This window comes from Lynx canadensis, chromosome B2 (assembly GCF_007474595.2).
Source record: "Lynx canadensis isolate LIC74 chromosome B2, mLynCan4.pri.v2, whole genome shotgun sequence".
NCBI lineage: Eukaryota > Metazoa > Chordata > Mammalia > Carnivora > Felidae > Lynx > Lynx canadensis.
This window is the reverse complement of record NC_044307.1, coordinates 123,585,303-123,607,121: the sequence shown is the minus strand read 5'-3', so window position 1 is coordinate 123,607,121 and position 21,819 is coordinate 123,585,303. Positions and strand designations below refer to the sequence as shown.

The following is a 21,819-nucleotide window of genomic DNA, read 5'->3' as shown; positions in this document are numbered from 1 at the left end:
TATTTAGAACGGTAGAATAGAATAGTTTGTTTTTCTTACATTGATATTTATTTCATTTTTAGTTCTAGGTCTCGTTCCAGGACATACTCAAGATCTCGTAGTAGAGATCGTATTTATTCTAGAGATTATCGTCGAGATTACAGAAATAATAGAGGAATGAGACGGCCTTATGGGTACAGAGGAAGGGGCAGAGGGTATTATCAAGGAGGAGGAGGTAGATACCATCGAGGTGGTTATAGACCTGTCTGGAATAGAAGACACTCTAGGAGTCCTAGACGAGGTCGTTCACGTTCCAGGAGTCCAAAAAGAAGATCCGTTTCTTCTCAAAGATCCCGAAGCAGATCTCGCCGGTCATATAGATCTTCTAGGTCTCCAAGATCATCCTCTTCTCGTTCTTCATCCCCATATAGCAAATCTCCTGTCTCTAAAAGACGAGGGTCTCAGGAAAAACAAACCAAAAAAGCTGAAGGGGAGCCCCAAGAAGAGAGTTCTTTGAAAAGTAAATCACAGGAGGAACCGAAAGATACATTTGAACATGATCCATCTGAATCTATTGATGAGTTTAACAAATCATCAGCCACATCTGGTGATATTTGGCCTGGCCTTTCAGCCTATGATAACAGTCCCAGATCTCCTCATAGTCCTTCACCGATCGCTACACCACCTAGTCAGAGTTCGTCTTGCTCTGATGCCCCCATGCTCAGTACAGTTCACTCTGCAAAAAACACCCCCTCTCAGCATTCACATTCCATTCAGCATAGTCCTGAAAGATCTGGGTCTGGTTCTGTTGGAAATGGATCTAGTCGGTACAGTCCTTCTCAGAATAGTCCAATTCATCATATCCCTTCACGAAGAAGCCCTGCAAAGACAATCACACCACAGAATGCTCCAAGAGATGAGGCTAGGGGACGTTCTTCATTTTATCCTGATGGTGGAGATCAGGAAACTGCAAAGACAGGAAAATTCTTGAAAAGGTAAACGCTAAAGTCTTTAGATTATAATATTAATAGTTGTGTTCTTTGTATTCTGTTTGGGTATATAAGACTTACAATTGCATTGTTTTTACTCCTGACTTTTTTATAATTCCAAGTGGTTTTTACTACATTTGGTTAACTTTGGAAATTAAGTGTTTTAATAGAAGCTAATTTATATTTCTTTTCAATTTTAATCCATTTTCAGTCAGTCTAGAATTAATGTAAACAAAAAAATGTAGTAACATAAAGCATAACTAATAGTTATGTTGTAACAACTTAATTTTGTGTTAGAGCATTGAAAGCTTATTTTGTTGTCTTCACTATTATAACGTGGCCTATGTGAATAATAGTTACAGTACGTGCTCTTACTTTTGTGGTATTCTACATGCAACTGCCAATTCTTAATAAATCTGACTATAGAAAAGCTAATTATTTCTTGCTCTAGTAACCTTTGAAATATACTTTGTTTAAATTCTGATTTCAAGCATTGCCGAAGAGTTGCTAAAAAACTCAGTGAAAATTGGTTGCTAAATGTAGTTTGAGAAAATAGAACAGGCATGCTATTTATGGCATATTGCTGTATAATCTAGAATAAAATTTGTTGTTGAACTAATACAGTTTCTACTTAGTATTGCCAGAAATCATTTTCTGCAGCAGAGTAGATGTGAAATATTTTGTGATTCACTTAGAGTATTAAATAATATTACTAAGTTTACTTTTGTGAATTCATTTATTTTAGTAGGGAAGTGTAATAATCTGAAATTTTGAGTATAATTATATATAGAGTTCTGATAGGTACATTGTTTATTAGTGGTTCTTAGCCTCAAAAATTAGTGTTGCATGTTACAGAATTTCTGGAATTGGATTTGTTCGTGCAGAATTGTGGCTATGACTAGAACAGATTTTTGAGAGTGCTGTATGGCTGCTTTTAATGTTTTTTTAAAAGTAGAATTATGAAAAACAGTTTTCAGTGTTTTTTTTTCTCTTATTACTGGTCCTGCGATGTTGGGCAACATGTAGAAGTATACAAGTGATCCACAGTGAATGCAATCCAGAGTTACCATCCTCTTCTCTGCTTATTCACAGGTTCACAGATGAAGAGTCTAGAGTATTCCTGCTTGATAGGGGTAATACCAGGGATAAAGAGGCTCCAAAGGAGAAAGGATCAGAGAAAGGGAGGGCAGAGGGAGAATGGGAAGATCAGGAAGCTCTAGATTACTTTAGCGATAAAGAGTCTGGAAAACAAAAGTTTAATGATTCCGAAGGGGATGACACAGAGGAGACAGAGGACTATAGACAGTTCAGGAAGTCAGTCCTTGCAGATCAGGGTAAAAATTTTGCTACTACATCTCACCGGAATACTGAGGAGGAAGGACCCAAGTACAAGTCCAAAGTTTCACTGAAAGGCAATAGAGAAAGTGATGGATTTAGAGAAGAAAAAAACTATAAACTTAAAGAGACTGGCTACGTAGTGGAAAGGCCTAGCACTGCAAAAGATAAGCACAAGGAAGACGACAAAAATTCTGAAAGAATAACAGTAAAGAAAGAAACTCAGTCACCTGAGCAGGTAAAGTCTGAAAAGCTCAAAGACCTCTTTGATTACAGTCCCCCTCTACACAAGAATCTGGATGCACGAGAAAAGTCTACCTTCAGAGAGGAGAGCCCACTTAGGATCAAAATGATAGCCAGTGATTCTCATCGACCTGAAGTCAAACTCAAAATGGCACCCGTTCCACTTGATGATTCTAACAGGTAATTCCACATTGATACCCAGGAAGTAACCTGTGGTTGCTTAGTTAATATTCTAGTTAATTATCTTATTTTGTGAACACACTCCCATTTTCGTATTCAAACCAATGGTATATTTTGTTTGTTATGTGTGTGTTTGTTACCGATATGCTCCAGACCTGCTTCCTTGACTAAAGACAGGCTACTTGCTAGTACACTTGTCCATTCTGTCAAGAAAGAACAAGAATTCCGATCCATCTTTGACCACATTAAGTTGCCACAGGCCAGCAAAAGCACTTCAGAGTCATTTATTCAACACATTGTGTCCTTGGTTCATCATGTTAAAGGTATGTTTATTAGTACGAATTAAGTATTTCTTGTAAATAAAAGTGAACAACTAGGCTTTTAATAATTAATGTACTCTAGGGCTAGCAAGTAATATATAGACACCATGAGAAATTTGGAAAAATAGTTTCATGAAAGAGCTATCAGTTTTGTTAGCATTAAGACCCATAGAGATACTTAATACAAAGTGATTAAAACACTAAATAGAGTTAAAACACACTCTAAAAATCTGTATTGTGACAAAACTGATACATATTTAATGCAAAGTCTTTGAAATGTGTCATACTGTATTGGAAGGGTAGAATGCTTACAGATGATTTATCCTTGCATGCATATGACTTAACAATGTACTCTTGCATAGATTTAGAATAAAGCAAGGCCATGGTGACTTGAGTATTACTGAGAGTAATACTTCAACTTTTAAAGAAACCCGATACCAGTGGAAAAGCAGTATTGTTTTTCTACCTATATTTTTGTGTTACTTAATTTGTTGTAATACTTAGCTTTTTAAAATGACAGGTAAACTGGAAAAAGAATTATTGGAAGTTTTAAAGGGGAAAGAGTTCAAGTGATTTAAAAATGTTAGATAAGTAGTGATTACATGAATAGTGGATGATAATAACCTTTCTTTAAGTCCTAAAGATGTTACATGTGTTCATTTTAGCTAAAGTAATGATGCTCTATTTTCACCCGTATGTAATTCTAGCTTCAAAGTTACTAATAATTTTCAAATGTTTTAGGGTATGACTTTTTGGGCAATTAGGTTGTTTTGTTTTTGTTATTTTCTTTTTGTGTTTAAAAGGCAGCTTACTATGAAATAGGTTCTTACCCAGGAAGCTACGTGGTTGTTGGTCTTAAAAGCCATTTTTTTAAAAAAATTTGTCTTTTTATGAGAACAACTCATTGTAATAGCTGAAACTTGTCATTAGCAAATTCTTTATGCAGTTGATGTCTCAAAACAGTGAATAATTTCTTTTTGACTGTAATTATTTAAACAGGGTAACAAAAAAGTTTTGTTATTTGGCTATAACTAGGTTTGTGAACCAGTTTGTGACCATATTATTGTGGTACATAAAATATGAAACATTAACATTTTTTCTTTTTTTTTTTTTTTTTTTGCCTTTTTTTGACCTGTCTCCACATTTTACAGTTTATTGCTGAATTTTGAGATCAGGTTTTGATAAATTTTTTCTTTTTCATTTTCTTTTTCTTTTTTTCTTTTTTTTTTTTTTAAAGAACTGTAGTTATGTTTCATTATTGGTATTGTGCAACCGATCTGAACAGCTCTTTCTTAATTTAGAGCTGAAAATGCCCAGTGATGTTTTCTTTTTCATTGTAACTAGGTCCTGGAATATGTTTTGAAATGGCAAAATCCATGTTTCAAAGTAAAATAGCTGTTGAAAGATACAGGCAAAGTTGAATCTTCTGTCTTCCTGGCAAAAATGGCATAAAAACTGAGTTGCTAGCTCAAATTCCTGGGTTTCATGGAATTATGATTGAGGCACTACCCTTGTAGTGGCCGTTTCAAGTTTTAATGATTGGTTATGAGACATGTGCTGGATATTGGGCGGTAAGTTGACAAAGATGTATGTTGACCTGTTAAGCAGATAGCTTGCTTAGTAATGTAACATTTCATGACTTTATACGTCTTTCTATTTTACGTTTACAGCGTATCTTGAATGGTTTAAAAACTAGTATTGATAATACTAATTTTAAAATTTAAGAGAAGGACAAGAGAATAATAGAGAATGTGCTGTCAGGTTTGCCAAGATGCCAGATTTTTGGAGTAATTAGTGTTAATTGATTTGAAAAGTATTTTTTTCAATTGAAATGGTAGTATTCAGGTTTTTCTTAAATCCAGTTTTTGTTGTCAGTATAGTTCTTGATGAAGTAATTGTATTCACTAAAACCAACTGTGTAGTTATTTCAGTATTTTTTGCAAATGATTACTTGAAGTAACTTCCTTGGTTCATATTGGCAAGGTATAAGGACATTCACATATTATTCCTTTTGTTCTGTTTGAGGAAGTATTGTATGATTCAATTCAAGTTAGAGATTCTCAATTTAGTCTATTTATTGTTCTTGGAATTTATGCAGCGTTGACAGGGTTCTCTGACGAACTTTGTATCAGTTACTTGTTGAGGTAGAAGAAGTTAAAAGGGACAGAGTAGGAGCTCTTTGTAACACTTGATTCTCTTCTGCTAGGTTTCTTGAGTATTTTTATTTTCTTTTCACCTGCTACATGCCCTTCTGTCACAAATGAAAATCTCTCTTGAAGTAAAGATAACTAATTGGGCAGTATTTCTCCTAAATCAACAGAGCAATACTTCAAATCAGCTGCAGTGACTCTAAACGAGAGGTTCACTTCGTATCAGAAAGCCACTGAAGAACATAGTGCCAGGCAAAAGAGCCCTGAGATACACAGGTATGTGCACTATGAATGGACGTATAAAAATACTGTTTTGATAGGAAGACACCATTTCTTTTATTTGTTTGTTTGTTTTTTTGGGAAGATACTGATCATATTGGAACTATGCTAGTGTCATCATGATACAAGATGAACTTTGGTTTTATTTTTTATTTATACCTTGAATAAGTATATTTCCAGCCTTGAGAAGTTTATAATTTACTGTTTCTTTTCAGTTTTTATTTTATTTGTTTAAACAGGTTCCTAGAACTTAAAATACTATCAACCACTCCTCAGTAAGGAATTAAATAGCTAACACATTTGTTTTTTGGGAGGGAGTTGGATGCCTAGAGTAACCCTTTATTTAATCTCTGACCATTAGTTTTTTCCATCTACCACATAAGGACAACAGTGCCTCTTTTGCAGGGTGGTGGTGACAATTAGTATTGGTCATAAAGTATCTGAGTTCTTAGTAAATAGTAGGTAGGGTTTTGGTGGTGACCGCTGAAGAAGTGCTGAGAAGTTGCAGTTGACACTAGCTTTTAAAAGGCAAGGAAAGGCAGGGATAACACTAAAGATCCACTGAATATGTAAAACTATTGGAGATACTTAAGAACAAATAACCATATTCATGTGTGTATTAAAGATATGGAAGTATATAATTGTATGATGGTTGCCACAACATAACATTCAATTTAATCAAAACACGTTTTTTTTTGATTAAAATAAATTTGTTTTAAAAAGTTAAACTTCTTTATATATAAAAATATCTGAAGCATTTTAATTCACCTTTAATGGATGTAGTCTTCTTAATTGTCTACCAGGAATTAGATTAACAATCTTATGCTAAAGTTGATTGGGAGAGAAATAACTGGACATTATAAAAATGGACAGTTCTGAGGAATTTTTGGAACAATAGTTACTGTGACTACAAATATTTTATTTTACATTAAGGAGAATTGACATCTCTCCAAGTGCCCTGAGGAAGCATACTCGTTTAGCAGGAGAAGAGAGAGTTTTTAAAGAAGAAAATCAAAAGGTATGTTTTGAATGGACTTCTTTTTACTGTTAAGTTGGGCTTAGTTAATGATATATGCTAAGTATAGTTTGTGTAGACAAAGTATTTGCAGAGGTTCTCTATTTTTAACTTGTAAGTATATGAATATAAGGTAGTGTATATAGCGCTCCTTTATAAAAGAAATTAAGCTATGTATCTTAGTTAAACCAACTTTTTAAAATGCTAACAAAAGTAAGAAAGTTCTAAGTAGACAAAGGAAAATTACAAAAGCAAAGATAAGAATTATAGTAGGGTTTCTATATAAAGTTTTGAGGTGAAATAGATTAGCCAGAGTAAGTATTCCTGATTTATATATGCCTAAATTAATATCTCTAGGTTTTTCACAGTGAGAACAAGAAGTAACCCCCATGCTACTGGGCATTTTTGGTCTGGACTATGAAATAAGTGTTCTGAGAAGCAATTTACAAGTGAACAGTTGGAACAGAAACTGTCAGGATTGAATTCTGTGGGTTGGGGAAGGAAGGTTTTCAATATGAGAAAAGAACCTGTGAATGGTGGGGGAGGGAGGTCTATGAGAATGGAATGTGTTTGTTAAGGGGACTCTGATACATGCTGATGATTTGAAACTGACATTTTCTAGGTAGACTAGTCCATAGGACAAGTCATATGGGTCTAGTAGAAATGTGGGGACAGGTAGAAAGGGAGCAACTGTCTGTTGTAATGAAAAGGGCAGGGGACTTGGAAATGCTGCTTGGTTCCACTTTTGGCTATAACCAGGTATTATCTGTATGATGCTTGGAAAATAATCAGTCTCTTGGACATTGGTTTTGTAATCGGAAAAATGAGACTACATGTGTTTGCAGAGTTGAATAGTTGAGGTATTATGAAAACGTTGGCACTTTACTACCAGAAGCTGTTATTAATGGTTGTATTTTACAAATATTTTAATAGGGCATGCTATTAATTTACTAAATGAGAAATTTAGAGCTTAAAAGAAAGTGGTTTCTTTGTGTGGGCATACTGATCTTGGAAAAACAGATTCTGAGAAGTGAATACTAATCTTGGCTTTTCCTTTCAATATCTTGGGTTCAATGTTGGTTTATTTTTGCCAACAATTTAGTCTATCCTTGTGCTCTGACAGAGTGAGTATCTTGTTTCTTTCCTCATTACTCAGACCATGTTTTCATCTAGAGGAGAGAAAATAGTGATTACTTATGATAGATAGGGGAGGATATGACATTGCTTTTTATCCTTCGTCTTCTGATCTGAATGAATAATATGTGTTATTATTTAACGTATGTATAGTTTTGTTGGAGTTTACAAAGTAGTTTTACTTAAATTATCTTGTTACTTGTGGGCTTGGTAATACCTCGGTGAGTAAGGAAGGTTTTTACTCTTGATTAGTCTTTTTTTTTTTTTTTTTTTTAAATTACCCAGGGAGCAAATAGGTGAGTAGTTGATACCATTTGGAGATATATTTATACTTTTTTTTGATGAACGGTTATATTATAGCTAGATTTCCCAGAGTAAGTACTTCTTATTGTTGAATACTAGCAAGGATGTCCACATTGCTTAGCATCTTACTGATGTATAATTTTTCTTCATTCCTAGATGCCTCTTTCCATCTTCCTAAATTATATAGTATTTGAAAAAGCAATGGAACAAGAAGGAGGTGAATTGTGACCCAGTTAAACTAATGTCCGTTGCAATACCTGAATTGAGAAAGGGCAGTATATGGCCCAAAATACTGAGTACAGGATTGGGAATAATATCTTTCTGGCTTTGTTTCTACCCTTATTCAACCTTACTTGGTTTTGTTAATCATCTTCCACTTGCATGTTATGGAAATTACAGAATTCTTCCTTTTGAAGTGGTTTTTATTGGGTTCGTCAACCTAATTGGGAACAGCTTGATGATAAAATGAGGCTTCAGTAATGAGAACCATTACTTTAGGATCCCTTAACTTTATAGGTAGATGGCTATACTACAACCACAGTTAGACTGTAACTTCTGTCATTGTTCAACTGTTTACAAAAAAGCTGTTTGAAAAGGATGAGTGATGACAATGAGGATGTGCTGAGTGGAAAAACAATTATTTTGTTCTGCTGTACAAAGTTTATTATGGATTGCTTCGAACAAAAACCTATGCTATTTTCAAGATAGTTAGCTTTTCATAACTTCCTAGTTTCATAGTCCCGTTGCACTGTGTATACAAATGTTGAGTCAAAACAACCAAGTGTGCTTATTTTAACAAAACTAAAACTAAGTATGGAAGTAGTATGCTATGATCCACTCATTTCTGATACTAAAATCCCAGATTAAAAACTGGCATAAAATTTGGGTATATATCTTTATATCTTTATTTTTTTTTCTCTCCTGAAGTCTGTATTTTACATTTGTCTTTTATAGGGAGATAAAAAATTAAGGTGTGATTCTGCTGATCTTCGGCATGACATTGATCGTCGGAGAAAAGAAAGAAGTAAAGAACGGGGGGATTCCAAGGGCTCCAGGGAATCCAGTGGATCAAGAAAGCAGGAAAAAACTCCAAAAGATTACAAGGAATACAAATCTTACAAAGATGACAGGTAATTGTTAAAACTGTCTGAGTTAGGTTTTAGCTTCTAATTAGCCTTTAATAATTGTCAGCTTAATTGCTTTCAATTTTGACTGTGTAATCGAATGTTTAAATTTAAACAATTAAAATTATTTGTTTTACAGCAAAAATGTATTTGTCTTTTACACGGCTTATGGTGGATGAGGACAAAAACTTTGGAATAGCAAGCTAACACTGAAAAAAAAAATGACAAATTAATGTGTCCTATTATCCAGGCTACATCAGGAGGTTGGACTTCAATGCAGTGCATTTCTAGAAACAGTTTGTGTAAGAACTTTGGTTCGTTATGCTTGATTCCGCACTTTTTCAACTCATAACACCCAGAGTACAAGAATTTTAAACTGATATCTAGTGGTTTAACATGGGAGAGATGGGGGGGAGGAAGGACTAGTTTTTATGAAATAGCAATGTGTATTAATCTTTCAAAGTAATGTTTCCATGGATACTGTTAGCAGTGGTAAGAGTTACCGCAGGTATGACCTTTCCGGGTGTTGTGTTAGAACCATGTAAAATTGATCATCGTAGAGTCAAATAAATAATAGGAATTTTAAGTATCATAGATAATCGTTTTCTTGCTATTCATTAGGTAAATGGTGGATTTTACTCGTGTTTTTTAATTTATTACCGGTATTTGTATGTCATATGCTTTTATTTCTCTAATGGAGTAATGGCCCAAACCGTATCAACTGTTCTCACCCCGAGTGTACATACTGCAGTCATTTTGAAACTTGGCCTTAAAAACATTCTTACTTATTCCTACTCTTCTTTTCCTTTCCTTAAAATAACAACAACAACAACAAAAAGTTAAAAATACTGAAGAACTGAACCTTATTCTTGAAGTTTCCAGACTGCTAGTTTTTAACTGGCAGGCTATATCATGTTTTCAGTAGTTATGTAAAACAAATATTGAAGGAGAATGGAAACAGGCTGTATCAAAGTTTAACACCCAATCATTTTAGTTATGTAATCATTTTTAATAGGGGATAGTTTTTTTTTTTACTTGAAAAATATTCCTTTTATTATAAGATTCAACAGGGTCTTTGTCTTTTTAAAAATAGCACATATTTTTTGTTTTCTCTATTTATTTTGCAGTAAACATAAAAGTAGAGAGCAAGATCATTCTCGATCTTCATCATCTTCAGCGTCACCTTCTTCTCCCAGTTCTCGGGAAGAAAAGGAGAGTAAGAAGGAAAGAGAAGACGAGTTTAAAACTCACCACGAACTGAAAGAATACTCAGGCTTTGGAGGAGTTAGCCGACCACGAGGAACCTTTGTAAGTAATAGAATTACCTTTGATTGTTGGTAGGGCTTTACTTTAGAGCACTGTACATAAAGTAAAATTCATGATTTAGACATTGTTGCGAGTCATTACTTCTGCAGTTAGAATTAGTCTTGGAAAGTGAAATCGTATTTGTATATATTGATTAAGATATGCCATTTAAGGGTTGGGAGGAAGGGCTGCAGCTGGGATGATGCTTTCTTTGTATACAGAGTAAAAAATGTTTCTGATTTTTAAAGAGCTGTATATATATGTATATATATATATATATATATAATTATATATATATAACTATACACACAAACACACACACATATACATATATCAATTAGATACTTTTTAAAATTTTGGAATCAATAACTGTACATGGTGCATGAAGACCCAAGAGTCAAGTAAAGTTACTGAGATCCAGTTCTTTAATCACTTAGTTTTTGAATAGATATCTTAAAGCATTAAAAAAAAAACCCTAACGTCTGTATCACAGCTATTTTTATTTTGCCTGTTTTGCCTCCCAGTCCTTGTTTATATGTGTATAATCATAGAAATCACATAGCTTTTGTTTTTATTCTACATAGCATACACATTATCCCTATGTTTGCATAAATTTGTTACAATTATTAATTACAACTTCACAGTAGTGCATCTTCTTGACTCTTTAATTTCTATATTCAGATTCCTACCTCGAGTGAGTATCCAGTCAGTTATTAGTAGGGCTCATTAATTAGATCATTTGTGAAAGAGAAGAGCTTTGCTTATATGGTGATAGGTGATAGTTGAACAGTTGGGACTCCTATAATAATTCAAAGAATTAGACCACTCTTTTGGGTAGTAAAAGGGGAAAGAACCAACTTGATTATTTAAAAATACTAGTTCAGGCTATGAAATTGTAGTCAGTATGCTAATACTTAAATTGACTGCATTTCTTAACTTATTCAGCTTTCAGTGGGCAGATTTTTTTTGCCTTTAGTATAAAATGGCCACCCTTTCTGTCCTCAGTGGCTGTGAAATTGAGATTTAGGAAGGAAAGTAGGGAATTTGTTTTTTGTTACTGCAGTAAAATTAGAGTTTGCATGTAACTAAATACCTTTTGATTGCATTACTAAACAGCTTTGTTAATGTTAATCAGTTTCGAATTAGAGGCAGAGGAAGAGCCAGAGGAGTTTTTGCTGGGACAAATACTGGTCCAAACAACTCAAATACTACTTTTCAAAAGAGACCGAAGGAAGAGGAATGGGATCCAGAATATACCCCAAAGAGCAAGAAGTACTTCTTGGTGGGTGTTAGAAATCTGTGTTTATTTGGTTTGCATTAATTTTCAAAGCATACTGGGTGAATACATTTGAGTACAGGTATCCACTACTATGAGGAGTTTTTGCCATAATTTAGGAAACCTTTTAAAAATTCACTACCCAGATGATTAGAAGTTTCGAAAATGTGGGTCCCTTTAGTCCTGTTTATATTTTATTGATGTCACCTATAGGCTGATCAGGGTAAACTAAAATTATACCTGATTTGATAGCCACATTCAGAGAACATTAACATAGGTTTCACATCTGTCTATAAGACAATGACAGTTGTAGAAACATCTCATTAAGATTTATCTTCCATCATCACAGCTGTTTGTTTAAATGAAAGACAGAAGAATTCTTTCACAGAACATGTAATTAAGGATCTCAGGGAGGCTGTGTACTTCCTCTGGAATAAAAGGAGGATGAAAAATTCCATATGGAAAGTTGCTGGCTACACTAATTTGATGCTTCTTTGTGATACTTTTTCCTCTGAAGTAGTTTTCTAAGGGGTGAAACTAGAGGAGGTGGGTCCTGAAAGTTTCTAGGTAAAGATGGAGATTTTCTGTAGTTTGGCATGGGAGAAAAGGGTCCATCCAGCATTATAGACACTTAGGAAAATACCAGAACTATTACCAGAAGTATTTATTTCTTAAATAGCTTTTCAGAGATCAGTTCTGAAGATTAGTTGTTTTGCAGAAGCAAGGAGGAAGATAGTACTAGATTTATAGAATTTTGTCTTTCATTTAGTTTTTTATGAATATATTTGAATACACCTGAATACCCATGACCTGTCTGCTAAGTGAGAGGAGAGAGCTAAATGATGAAGTAGATCTATGTTGTTTGAAGAATGGGCAATCAAAAATTAGCTTCTGTTTGATTCTTTTGAGTAGTTTAATGAACAAAGTCCGAAAAAGTTTTTAAAGGGTATTAATGCATACTGTTTGCTCAACATATGCTCCCCTAAGAGGAAATTTATACTTGTTTGAATTGCTTGAGTTGACAACGTGGACAGTAAAAGGCATTTTATTCAGTTATAGGAAAGTTTGAAAGATCTATCTTGTTTTTGATTTTCAGACTTTATATATTCACAAACTGCTCTTTATACTAGGTACCATGAATGCAAAGACATGTATCATTTCTTGGCTGGAAAATTTAGAAACAAAAGTTCTAAATATATGTGTAGTGGATTTCATCCAAGGCAGGAAATGGAGGATTATTTCAAAGAGAGTGATTAGGAGAGCCTTCATAGAGGAACTGGGATTGAATCTTGAGCTTAAAAAATAGACAGGTATACTGCAGATTGTAGGCGTGAAACATCCTGAGATAGAACTCTTTGGCTAGGTGGTTGGTGTAAGTTTGGTAAAATTAAGAAAAAGCAGAAACCAAGTTGTGGGAGGCTATATCTAAATAAATACAGATTTTAACCAGAGTTTAGAAAAATCATGGTTGTACAGACCGATCTGAGAGTTACTGAGTGTCTGGACTAAGAGGCTAGGTAATGGAAAAGTTAAAGTAATATTAATGAGGACTTACTCAGAGATCTTGTATGTAGTTGGGTATTGGTAGTAAGATGAAGGGATCTCTCTAGGATAGGGAATACAAGGGAAAGGATCCCATTTGAGAAGATTAAGTTCTGTTCTTGAGGTGCCTGGGAGAAATTAAGTGCAGATGTACAATGGAAAGTTGCTAATGCGAATCTAGAGGAAAAAAAATTTAGGAGCCATCATCTTCCAGGACACAATTAAAGCCCTGTTAAGATCACCCAGTCAGAAGAGATTAAAAGGCCACCCTGTTGAAGGTGGGGCGAGCAGTGGGTGAGTGATAGTAAAAATATCACACTGTTAAAAAAAAAAAAAAAAAATGCCAGAGAAGTAGACCAAATGTTATAGGTCAAAAGATTAAGAGGGAAATGAGAGGTGGACAAGTAGATAGTAATTAATACTTTGAATCCTTTACAAATATTTAATTTAGGCCACACCTTCATTTTTCTATGGCATACTTTTAGAATCCGATGTTGTAATTTTTTCTTGTAATGGGACATACCATTTTAGTTTGGCATTTAGGTAGTAGTTTTACTAATTAAGAAGAATGTTATTTTAAGATTTTAGTAACTTAGAAGTAGCAAATAACATTTTATGTGTTGCTATTTTGGGCTGTATTTAAAAACCTTCATTGCTATATAAAACATACACTTGGATTTGTCACAGACTAATGTTCACCAGAAGTAACTTTTTTTTTTTTATGTTTTATTTATTTTTGAGACAGAGACAGAGCATGAACAGGGGAGGGGCAGAGAGAGAGGGAGACACAGAATCTGAAACAGGCTCCAGGCTCTGAGCCGTCAGCACAGAGCCCGACGCGGGGCTTGAACTCACGGACCGTGAGATCATGACCTGAGCTGAAGTCGGACGCTTAACCGACTGAGCCACCCAGGCGCCCCAGAAGTAACATTTTTTTTAAGCTTTTAAATTTTATTTAATTTGAGAGAGTGCACGCATGCACAGTGGGTGGGGGATGGAGGGACGGAGCAGAAGGTTAGAGAATCCCAAGCAGGCTCCTTGCTGTCAGCACAGAGCCCAGTGTGGGGCTCCATCTTAAGCTGAAATCAAGAGGTGGATGCTTAACTGACTGAGCTGTCCAGGCACCCCCAAGTTAATATGTTAATACATTTTTTTTTCTTACAAATCAATTCCCAGAGTTAATTATTTTAGTTCTTAATGAACCATTGAAATGACAGCTCTGGTTTTTACATGGATTTTTAAATTTGAAAGATTTTGCTTCTTTTGCAAATATATTTTATAGACCGCTATTGTTGAGACTAGAAATATAAACAAAAATATTCATAAGAAATGAGGTTGAAAACTTTTAGATGTTCTCCTAAGAATAATTGACGAACATGGAACTTTTGACTATATATATACACACGTATATATAATATATATATATACGTGTGTATATGCATATATATACACATATATATATATACACGCATATATACACACAGACACACACGTATATATTTTTTTAAGTTTATCATTTTGAGAGAGCAAGAGAGAGAGTGTGGGACCAAACCCAGGAACTGCGAGATCATGACCTGAGCCGGGATCAAAAGTCAGACGCTTAATGGACTGAGCTGCCCAGGCACCCTGCTTATGCCCATATTAATGAAACATTAATACTTACTAGTAATAATAATAGTATTTATTGAGCATATGCACTGTGCTAAGTTCCTGTTTTACATGTATAAATTTATTTTGTGCTTACAAAAAATCATTTCGAGGGGAGTCCTTTATTCTACTTTTATAGATGAAAAACATTGGGGTATACAGATTAAGCAGCTTGACCATGGCTAGTAGAATAGGACTTTGGATTTGAACCCATGCCTTGGGCTCCAGAACTAGGGTTCTGAAAGCACCCTACCGTTCTTTCTCCAATATTGAGTAATAGTAACATTTGTTGTATTCTTTTCTGAAAATTCTCATCTCAACACTTGGATTTATGCAAAGATATGGTGATGTTTTCAATAACAAGTAGGAAAGATAGTCTATCTTAGAACCTGAAATTCTGTGGAGGGGTGAGTATGTGAAGAGTTGGAGCAAGTAGGAAAGTACTGGAGTGGATAGGTTCTCAGTGTAGAGTTGATGTCTTCTGAGGAAGAGAAAATCTCTGGTGGGGAAGGAGTTTTAATCAATTAGCCCTTTGAAACATGATCATTCTGTGGAGAAGAGATAAGAGGATTCAGGAGGTTTTGTTCTAATATGGCCTCCGTTGTTAATGTGTTTTTGTGCATTACAAATAATTTCTCTGGTCCTTTATCATGTGAAGTGATTCATTTTAAAAAATTGTAGTAGGACTAATATCTTAGAAGTTAGAACTTGAAGATTAAGAGTTAGTTTGCTTAGCATTAAAATGTCCCCTAGCTGCCAGGATACTCTGAAAAATACAATCTTTTAGCTGCTGTAGGGTATTTAAAGGTGATGACTTGTTTAACTTTAGTGCCTAGCTTTGCCTCTGCTTTTTCTATTTCTGTAGCTGTTAGTTGCCTTATATGGAAATCATTTACTGCCACCAGATACTTGGGAAATGTGTACTGTGGGTGATGGCTGAAGGAGTAGTGGAGAGAACTAGTTCTGTGACCTTGGGCAAGTAGCTCAGTTTTGCTGTGCCTCAGTTTCTTTAGATCTAAAGTAGGATTAGTTAACAGTATTTTATAGGGTTGTTTGAGGATGAGAGGAGTAAATACGTGAAAAGTGCTCAGAACAATGTCTTACCCTTAGTAAGCATTATTAATACCACTCTTTGTTTGCTTGTCATACACTGGGATGGGCACTTTTTATAGATCATCTGTGTGACTTCATGGTTATCTCCCAGTTTTTAAAATGAGAACGTAAAGTCACAGCTTCTGTTTAGATTTAAACATGCCTCTGACTCTCAAAACCTGTTTGCTTCTTCCCACAAATAAGTGGAATACTGTGTAAATGCCACAAACACAAACTCTTAAGTGGTGGTTTGTGCCAATACCAAAAGGGAACCTGAAATTACGTAGTTGTGTGGGTATCATTTTGAGTGAGAGAATATTTTAAAATACTTTATTTCAGGTTTGTAATTAAACTTTCTGACATTCTGAAATCTACACTTTTGATAGTTCCTCAACTCGCTCTTTTTGGAGTCATACACACCTCTAGCTTGTCATTTTTCATCAGCTTGTTAAAGATAGAGGATTAGAAATTGGTAAGTGCTCTTTTGCTTTGTGTGTTACTTGTGTAACTGAGCTTTGCAAGTCATGCCAGGAGGGTGATCTGTATTACACGAATATGCACAAAGGCACAGTCTGTGTTTTGAAAAAGGTGCTTATACCACATAATACTCGAGAAAAAGCTTTGATGACTTTTGGACAGCTGGTCAATACCAGTACTTCACAGGTTATGGAACATTATTTGCATTATACCCAGTATCTTATTAAGGAGCATCATTTTGCCTCTTTCTCCATTTTTGTAGGTGACAGACTTGAGAGTTTGAGGTGGGCAACAATTAATTAAATTATATTACAGGTGAACTTTGGCTTTTTGTTTGGTATTTTGCGATAATACTCCTCTACTTATCCACAAAGTGAAGGGCTTTTCAATTTGTAGATTGTGTTTGATTAATGGAACAATTTGTAATTTGGAGAATATCTGTATTTGGGTAGAGTTAATGAAAAATTAATGTTCAAATGTAATAGAAAACTGTAGTACTATGTTGGTGAAGAAGAAATAAGTTATTACTCTAGGGACCATGCTGTCATGATTTAGCATGTGAAATTCTCTAGCCTAGAAGATTGATGTGCCATATACATTGATTTAGATTTAAATCTCTGTAGGATTTTAAAATCTGTTCCTACATGTATGGTATAATTCATATCATTTATTTTATTTAATAAGTGTTGCATAACATTTTTGTGACTGTTACGTCTTTATGACTGGTAGTTTTGGGGAAAAATAAAGGTTATTTTATCTCATTTGCATGCAGTATATTAACAAGTGGACTTAGATTGAAATAATGGAAAGCAAAAAAGTCAAAACTATGAAAGTTGGCAGTAATTTAGCAGTTGAGGTTCTCCAAAAAATTGTCTGGACAGTTTGCAGTGCTTGGGTTATAAAGCAGTAAGATGTATTTACTTGATTTCACAATGGAATACATTTTTACTGTAAAATTCAGTGTTACTGGCTTTGGTTTAATGTGTTTTAGACATTTACCAATGTCCCATACCCCAGTCTTCAGAAGATTTATACCATGACTTAATGGGGCTATAATCATTTTACTTACAAGAAAGACATTTTAGTGATGATTGTTTTTAACCTCTCTGTAGCATGATGACAGAGATGATGGTGTGGATTATTGGGCCAAAAGAGGAAGAGGTCGTGGTACTTTTCAACGTGGCAGAGGGCGCTTTAACTTCAAAAAATCAGGTAGCAGTCCAAAATGGACTCATGACAAATACCAAGGGGACGGGATTGTTGAAGATGAAGAAGAGACCATGGAAAATAATGAAGAAAAGAAGGACAGACGCAAAGAAGAAAAGGTAGAAAATTTCATCTTGTTAGTGATTCTAATGGATTTTCTTCATTATGGATTTGGTGGGCCAGTTAGTTCATTATTTCATTTTTAGGAACAATGATTATTACGGATCATTTTCACTCCACATTTTTGCTAATCTTTATTTTCTCTTTGTTTTTTTAGGAATAGTAAATCTGAAGTGAGATTGCAACAGAGAGCAGAACTTGCACCCACCATTTTTTTACCTGATTTTTGTTTTCAAATAAGAATGTAAGCATTTTACTTAAATTTTACTGTTTGCAAGTAGTCAATAGAAATTTTGTTTTAAGTCTTCAAATATCTTGAAAAATAGTAGACTGTATGTTGAAAATTGTACTGAAATAAAGTAGAAAATTGTTACGTACCATATTTGTAACTATCAACTTTTAAAAAAATACTTTTACTGTTTTTGTTACATGCATTGTAATTCGCTTTGTCTATAAGATATGGTCAAGTACAGCTCTGTGAAAGTTCTGATTCTCTTCCTTCCCTGTTTGTTAATGTTTATTCTGAAGTAAACGTTAGCTCTACATACAAATCCCTGGGCAGAAGTTGTTTATAGAGACCACACTAATTATTTTAACTATATACATCTGTTTAACATTCTCCTTAATTCAAACACACTACATTGTAGGGTGACTAATTTTTGAGGTGTACCACAGAAAAGGTTCTTACTTTGGCAAACTAAGCTAATTTAACACGTCAGCAAATGTTTAAAAAGAGAAAAAAGCTTTATCAATAGTTAAAAAGTACAAGCTATTAAAAGATTGAAAATTACAAGAAGTTTTTTTTTTTTTTTAATTGAAAGCAAGCAGTGGCCTATAAAACCATTCTTAGGAGCCTTTACTTATGGGGCTGAAAATTCAATGTTTTTTCTATTCTTATTTGAAAGTTTGAGTCATGGTCTTAGATATCAGCTAATCTTTGAGAGAGGAACTGGTCTGTAATAATACAGATGAAAAAATCCATTCTTACTGATCATCTTTAAGAAACAGAACAAAACCTGTAATCCTGGTGTTGGTATGGAAGAGGATTATCCTGCAGAATAAGTTGATACATTAAAAAGATGTACCTGATTTCATATCTTACATATTTATTTGAGCTTTTGGACAGCTGAAACATTAGTTTGTAGTCTTAACCATAAGGAAAAATAGGCAAAAAAAACCATTATGTTAATTAGTATTTTAAGTAACTTGTTTTTCAATAAAAAGTTTTGACAGGAAGTTTGTTGCAGCATTGGTCTAACTTGGTTTTTACTTTTTCCCTATTTTCAGTTGCAGTTTATAAAATGGCTTTTTCTTTTTCTTCCCAAGGGTTCTATTCTTCAGGTAGATAATCTTTCAGATGTGGATTATCTTTTTGTTTATGCTGATAGCTCTTAAGATGAAAACTCAAAATAGTAAATTTCACTGTCAAGTCTCTGTCAGTGACCATCTGTAAAAGTAGTCAAATTTCATTTGTTAATTCAGGAACCAAGTTAGTTGTATATGTTTGCATTAAAAGGAGGAAATGCTAGTTCTGTTAAGTGTAAACTTTTTCAAAGATCTTAATATATGGATCTTTCATCCTTCGTGATTTGCAGTGCTCCTAGCACCTTGATTGCAGCCAAAGGCATTTGCTAAGAACTGTAAGGGAAAAATAAGAAAACAAAATTCAATATACATGATGTTTATGGCCCTAGGACCCTTAGTATTGCATGATTTCTCCTATTAATTTTGTCTTTTCTGAAATCGTTAGAGCAGAGGAAATACTGTCAAAGCAAGTTTGTTGTTATGTTAGTCAGGACACAGCTAATCTCCTAGTCAGAAGAATACTTAATTACATGCGAAAGCAACATGGATTTAATCTTCAACACAAGAATTTTCATAACCATTTTATTTTATACAAATAAACTTAGCTTTTATTTTAAGTTATTATTTGGTTAGATACTGGATCTCTGTGCATGACTATAAATGTGCAGTTTTGTTTTTCCACTTAAGACAATAGGAAAAAGGGAATTTGCTGAGAAATTACTTAATAGGGAGTGGGAATAAACCTGCCCAAATTCTATCAGCAGGTTATATTTTAAGTGCAAATGTGCTGATTTAACCCAAATAGATACATGATTCGGTTACTTTTATTCTATTACACAAAATTGAGGAAAGAGGATTATACCAGAATTTAGTAAGAAGGGTGATAGAACTCTGCAGTAGGATGCCATTGTGGATGTTCTCTTTTTCAGAGCCAAACATATGAAAAGCCTATGTTGTGTTAAGCCACATTTAACTCCACACTTCATAACATGTTACAAAGCTGAATGGTAAGGGTATTTGTTTACAAATGACAGAAAATAACTCTTTGATACCTGCATTAACAGACTTCCTTTTGCCTAGAGAAGGAAAATAAAAATGAACCAAAGGATATTTCCAGAAAGGATTAAGAAACCTGTTTAAGAAGGCCATGACTCAGTCTTTAGGTGTGTATACCTTTCAACATTCTAGGAATTTTAATATAAAATAGCAAAATATGTTTTTCCAATTGCAGCCTACTTTAAGGAATTAACTATTGTTCCCTTTTGTCACAGTTAAAATCAAGTGTTGGGAATTAAATTATAATTTGAGTAAAAATACTACCCAATACGAACGAATGTAGATGGCTAAACGATTCTTACTTAGTGTGTTGTATATTGCAACAGGGACCCTTGTAAATTGTCATATGCCAATAAAATGTCATAAGTGGTAATAGCCGTTGTTTGTTTACCTGATTTTGAGACTATTTCTGTGTCTGATCTATACAGCTGATTTCTGTGACCTATTTATAGATTTTTGAATACCAACTCCTCTGTTAGTAAAATTACTGGTATGCTATGGCTTTTTTGGGGGGTTGATACATACTTCACAAAACTCAAACCCCATGTACTGTTATTTTTTTGTTTTCCCTGGTAATTCCAAGCTGTTTTTAGAGGATACAGGAATTCCAGATTTCTAGTCTAGTTCTCCTGTTCTTGTGTTAATACAAGAACTTGCCAGCCATAATATTATGGAGAATCAGCATTGCTTCTCTTTTTAAAAACTATAGTAGTCCATTAATAACTAAAAAGAGGTTGGATTTTGTTTTGTTAGACTATAATTTTGTGTAAAATTTGGTGTAATTCTCACCATGCCCCTTTTAACAAAGTGGACCATTCTGTCAACTTGAAAAAAAAGCATTTTTCATGGACATTTGTGTGCTAAGACCTATAGTATATATTTTGACTAATAATATATTAGGAGGCAATTGGAGAAAAAAAGTTTATTGTCATGGGATTGTATTAGTCTAGACTTAAATAGTCTCTGGATAGAGATCCTGATACATCCTTTAACAAAATTTTAGAATGTTATCTGTTACCATATTAGGGTTATCAAATAGTTAAAACCATTATTACATCTGAATGTCAAGGGTTATATTAATGAAATTTTAAGCCAACAGGATTTGTTATTATTCAGTTTCTTAGAATCTCAGAGATATATGGAAATTTGTTGTATTCCATTGTCTTACTCAAGAGCCTTTGAGATTGTGTAGGTTTATGAGCTGGACTCCTTATATTTCTGAAACATTCAGTAATGATAAGTGTGTGTTGACTATGCAGATGAAGCCAAAGTTCTACATTTAATTAAGTCTTCTAGTTCTCTTTATATTGTTACGTCACATCATACTTTAGCCTTTAAAAATGGATCCCATTGGTTAAAAAAAGAGACACAGACATTAGGATCTGTGTTTCCCACTACTAGAAAAAAACTTCAAATAATGTTTCTTAATTATAATCCCTGCGTAAGAAAAATATTCCCCGTCGCCCAAAAATATTTTTCCTACAGATATTTTGGATGATTTAAAACAGTTGAACCTATTGGCAGCACTCTTAAGATGCAGAAGATAATCTTGATTCTTACAAGTAGAAAAGGATTGGGCAAGTGGATTTTAATGCTACTCTCCTAAAAATCAAAATGAGATTTTTCATAGTAATCTCTTGGGGTTGCCCAGCTTCCTGATGCAGTAATGAGTACTCCTTTTAGTAAAACTAGATGATAATTAAGTACACCTTCATATTAAATGACTTGGAAGGATTTTTACT

General features: G+C 34.0%; 1 protein-coding gene across 6 annotated transcripts in view; it reads left to right on the top strand.

The window, feature by feature from the left end:
* The window catches only part of BCLAF1 (BCL2 associated transcription factor 1), a 30,247-nt gene extending 9,797 nt beyond the window's left edge, over positions 1–20,450 (top strand). Inside the window, exons 4-13 of one of the 6 annotated variants that reach the window (XR_003968968.2) lie at positions 63–974; positions 2,061–2,726; positions 2,880–3,049; positions 5,367–5,472; positions 6,409–6,493; positions 8,882–9,057; positions 9,191–9,353; positions 10,179–10,359; positions 11,492–11,638; positions 17,503–17,693. Coding sequence is in view for 4 of the 6 variants with exons in the window: in XM_030316415.1 (XP_030172275.1) it covers positions 63–974; positions 2,061–2,726; positions 2,880–3,049; positions 5,367–5,472; positions 6,409–6,493; positions 8,882–9,057; positions 10,179–10,359; positions 11,492–11,638; positions 17,503–17,715; positions 17,874–17,879 (2,662 nt within the window). In the remaining 2 variants the exon portion in view is untranslated. Of the gene's footprint in view, positions 1–62; positions 975–2,060; positions 2,727–2,879; positions 3,050–5,366; positions 5,473–6,408; positions 6,494–8,881; positions 9,058–9,190; positions 9,354–10,178; positions 10,360–11,491; positions 11,639–17,502; positions 17,716–17,873 lie in introns of those variants that run through there. The other 5 variants (XM_030316416.1, XM_030316415.1, XM_030316418.1 and 2 more) reach the window with 5 other exon arrangements.
* Positions 20,451–21,819: the final 1,369 nt, after the last annotated feature.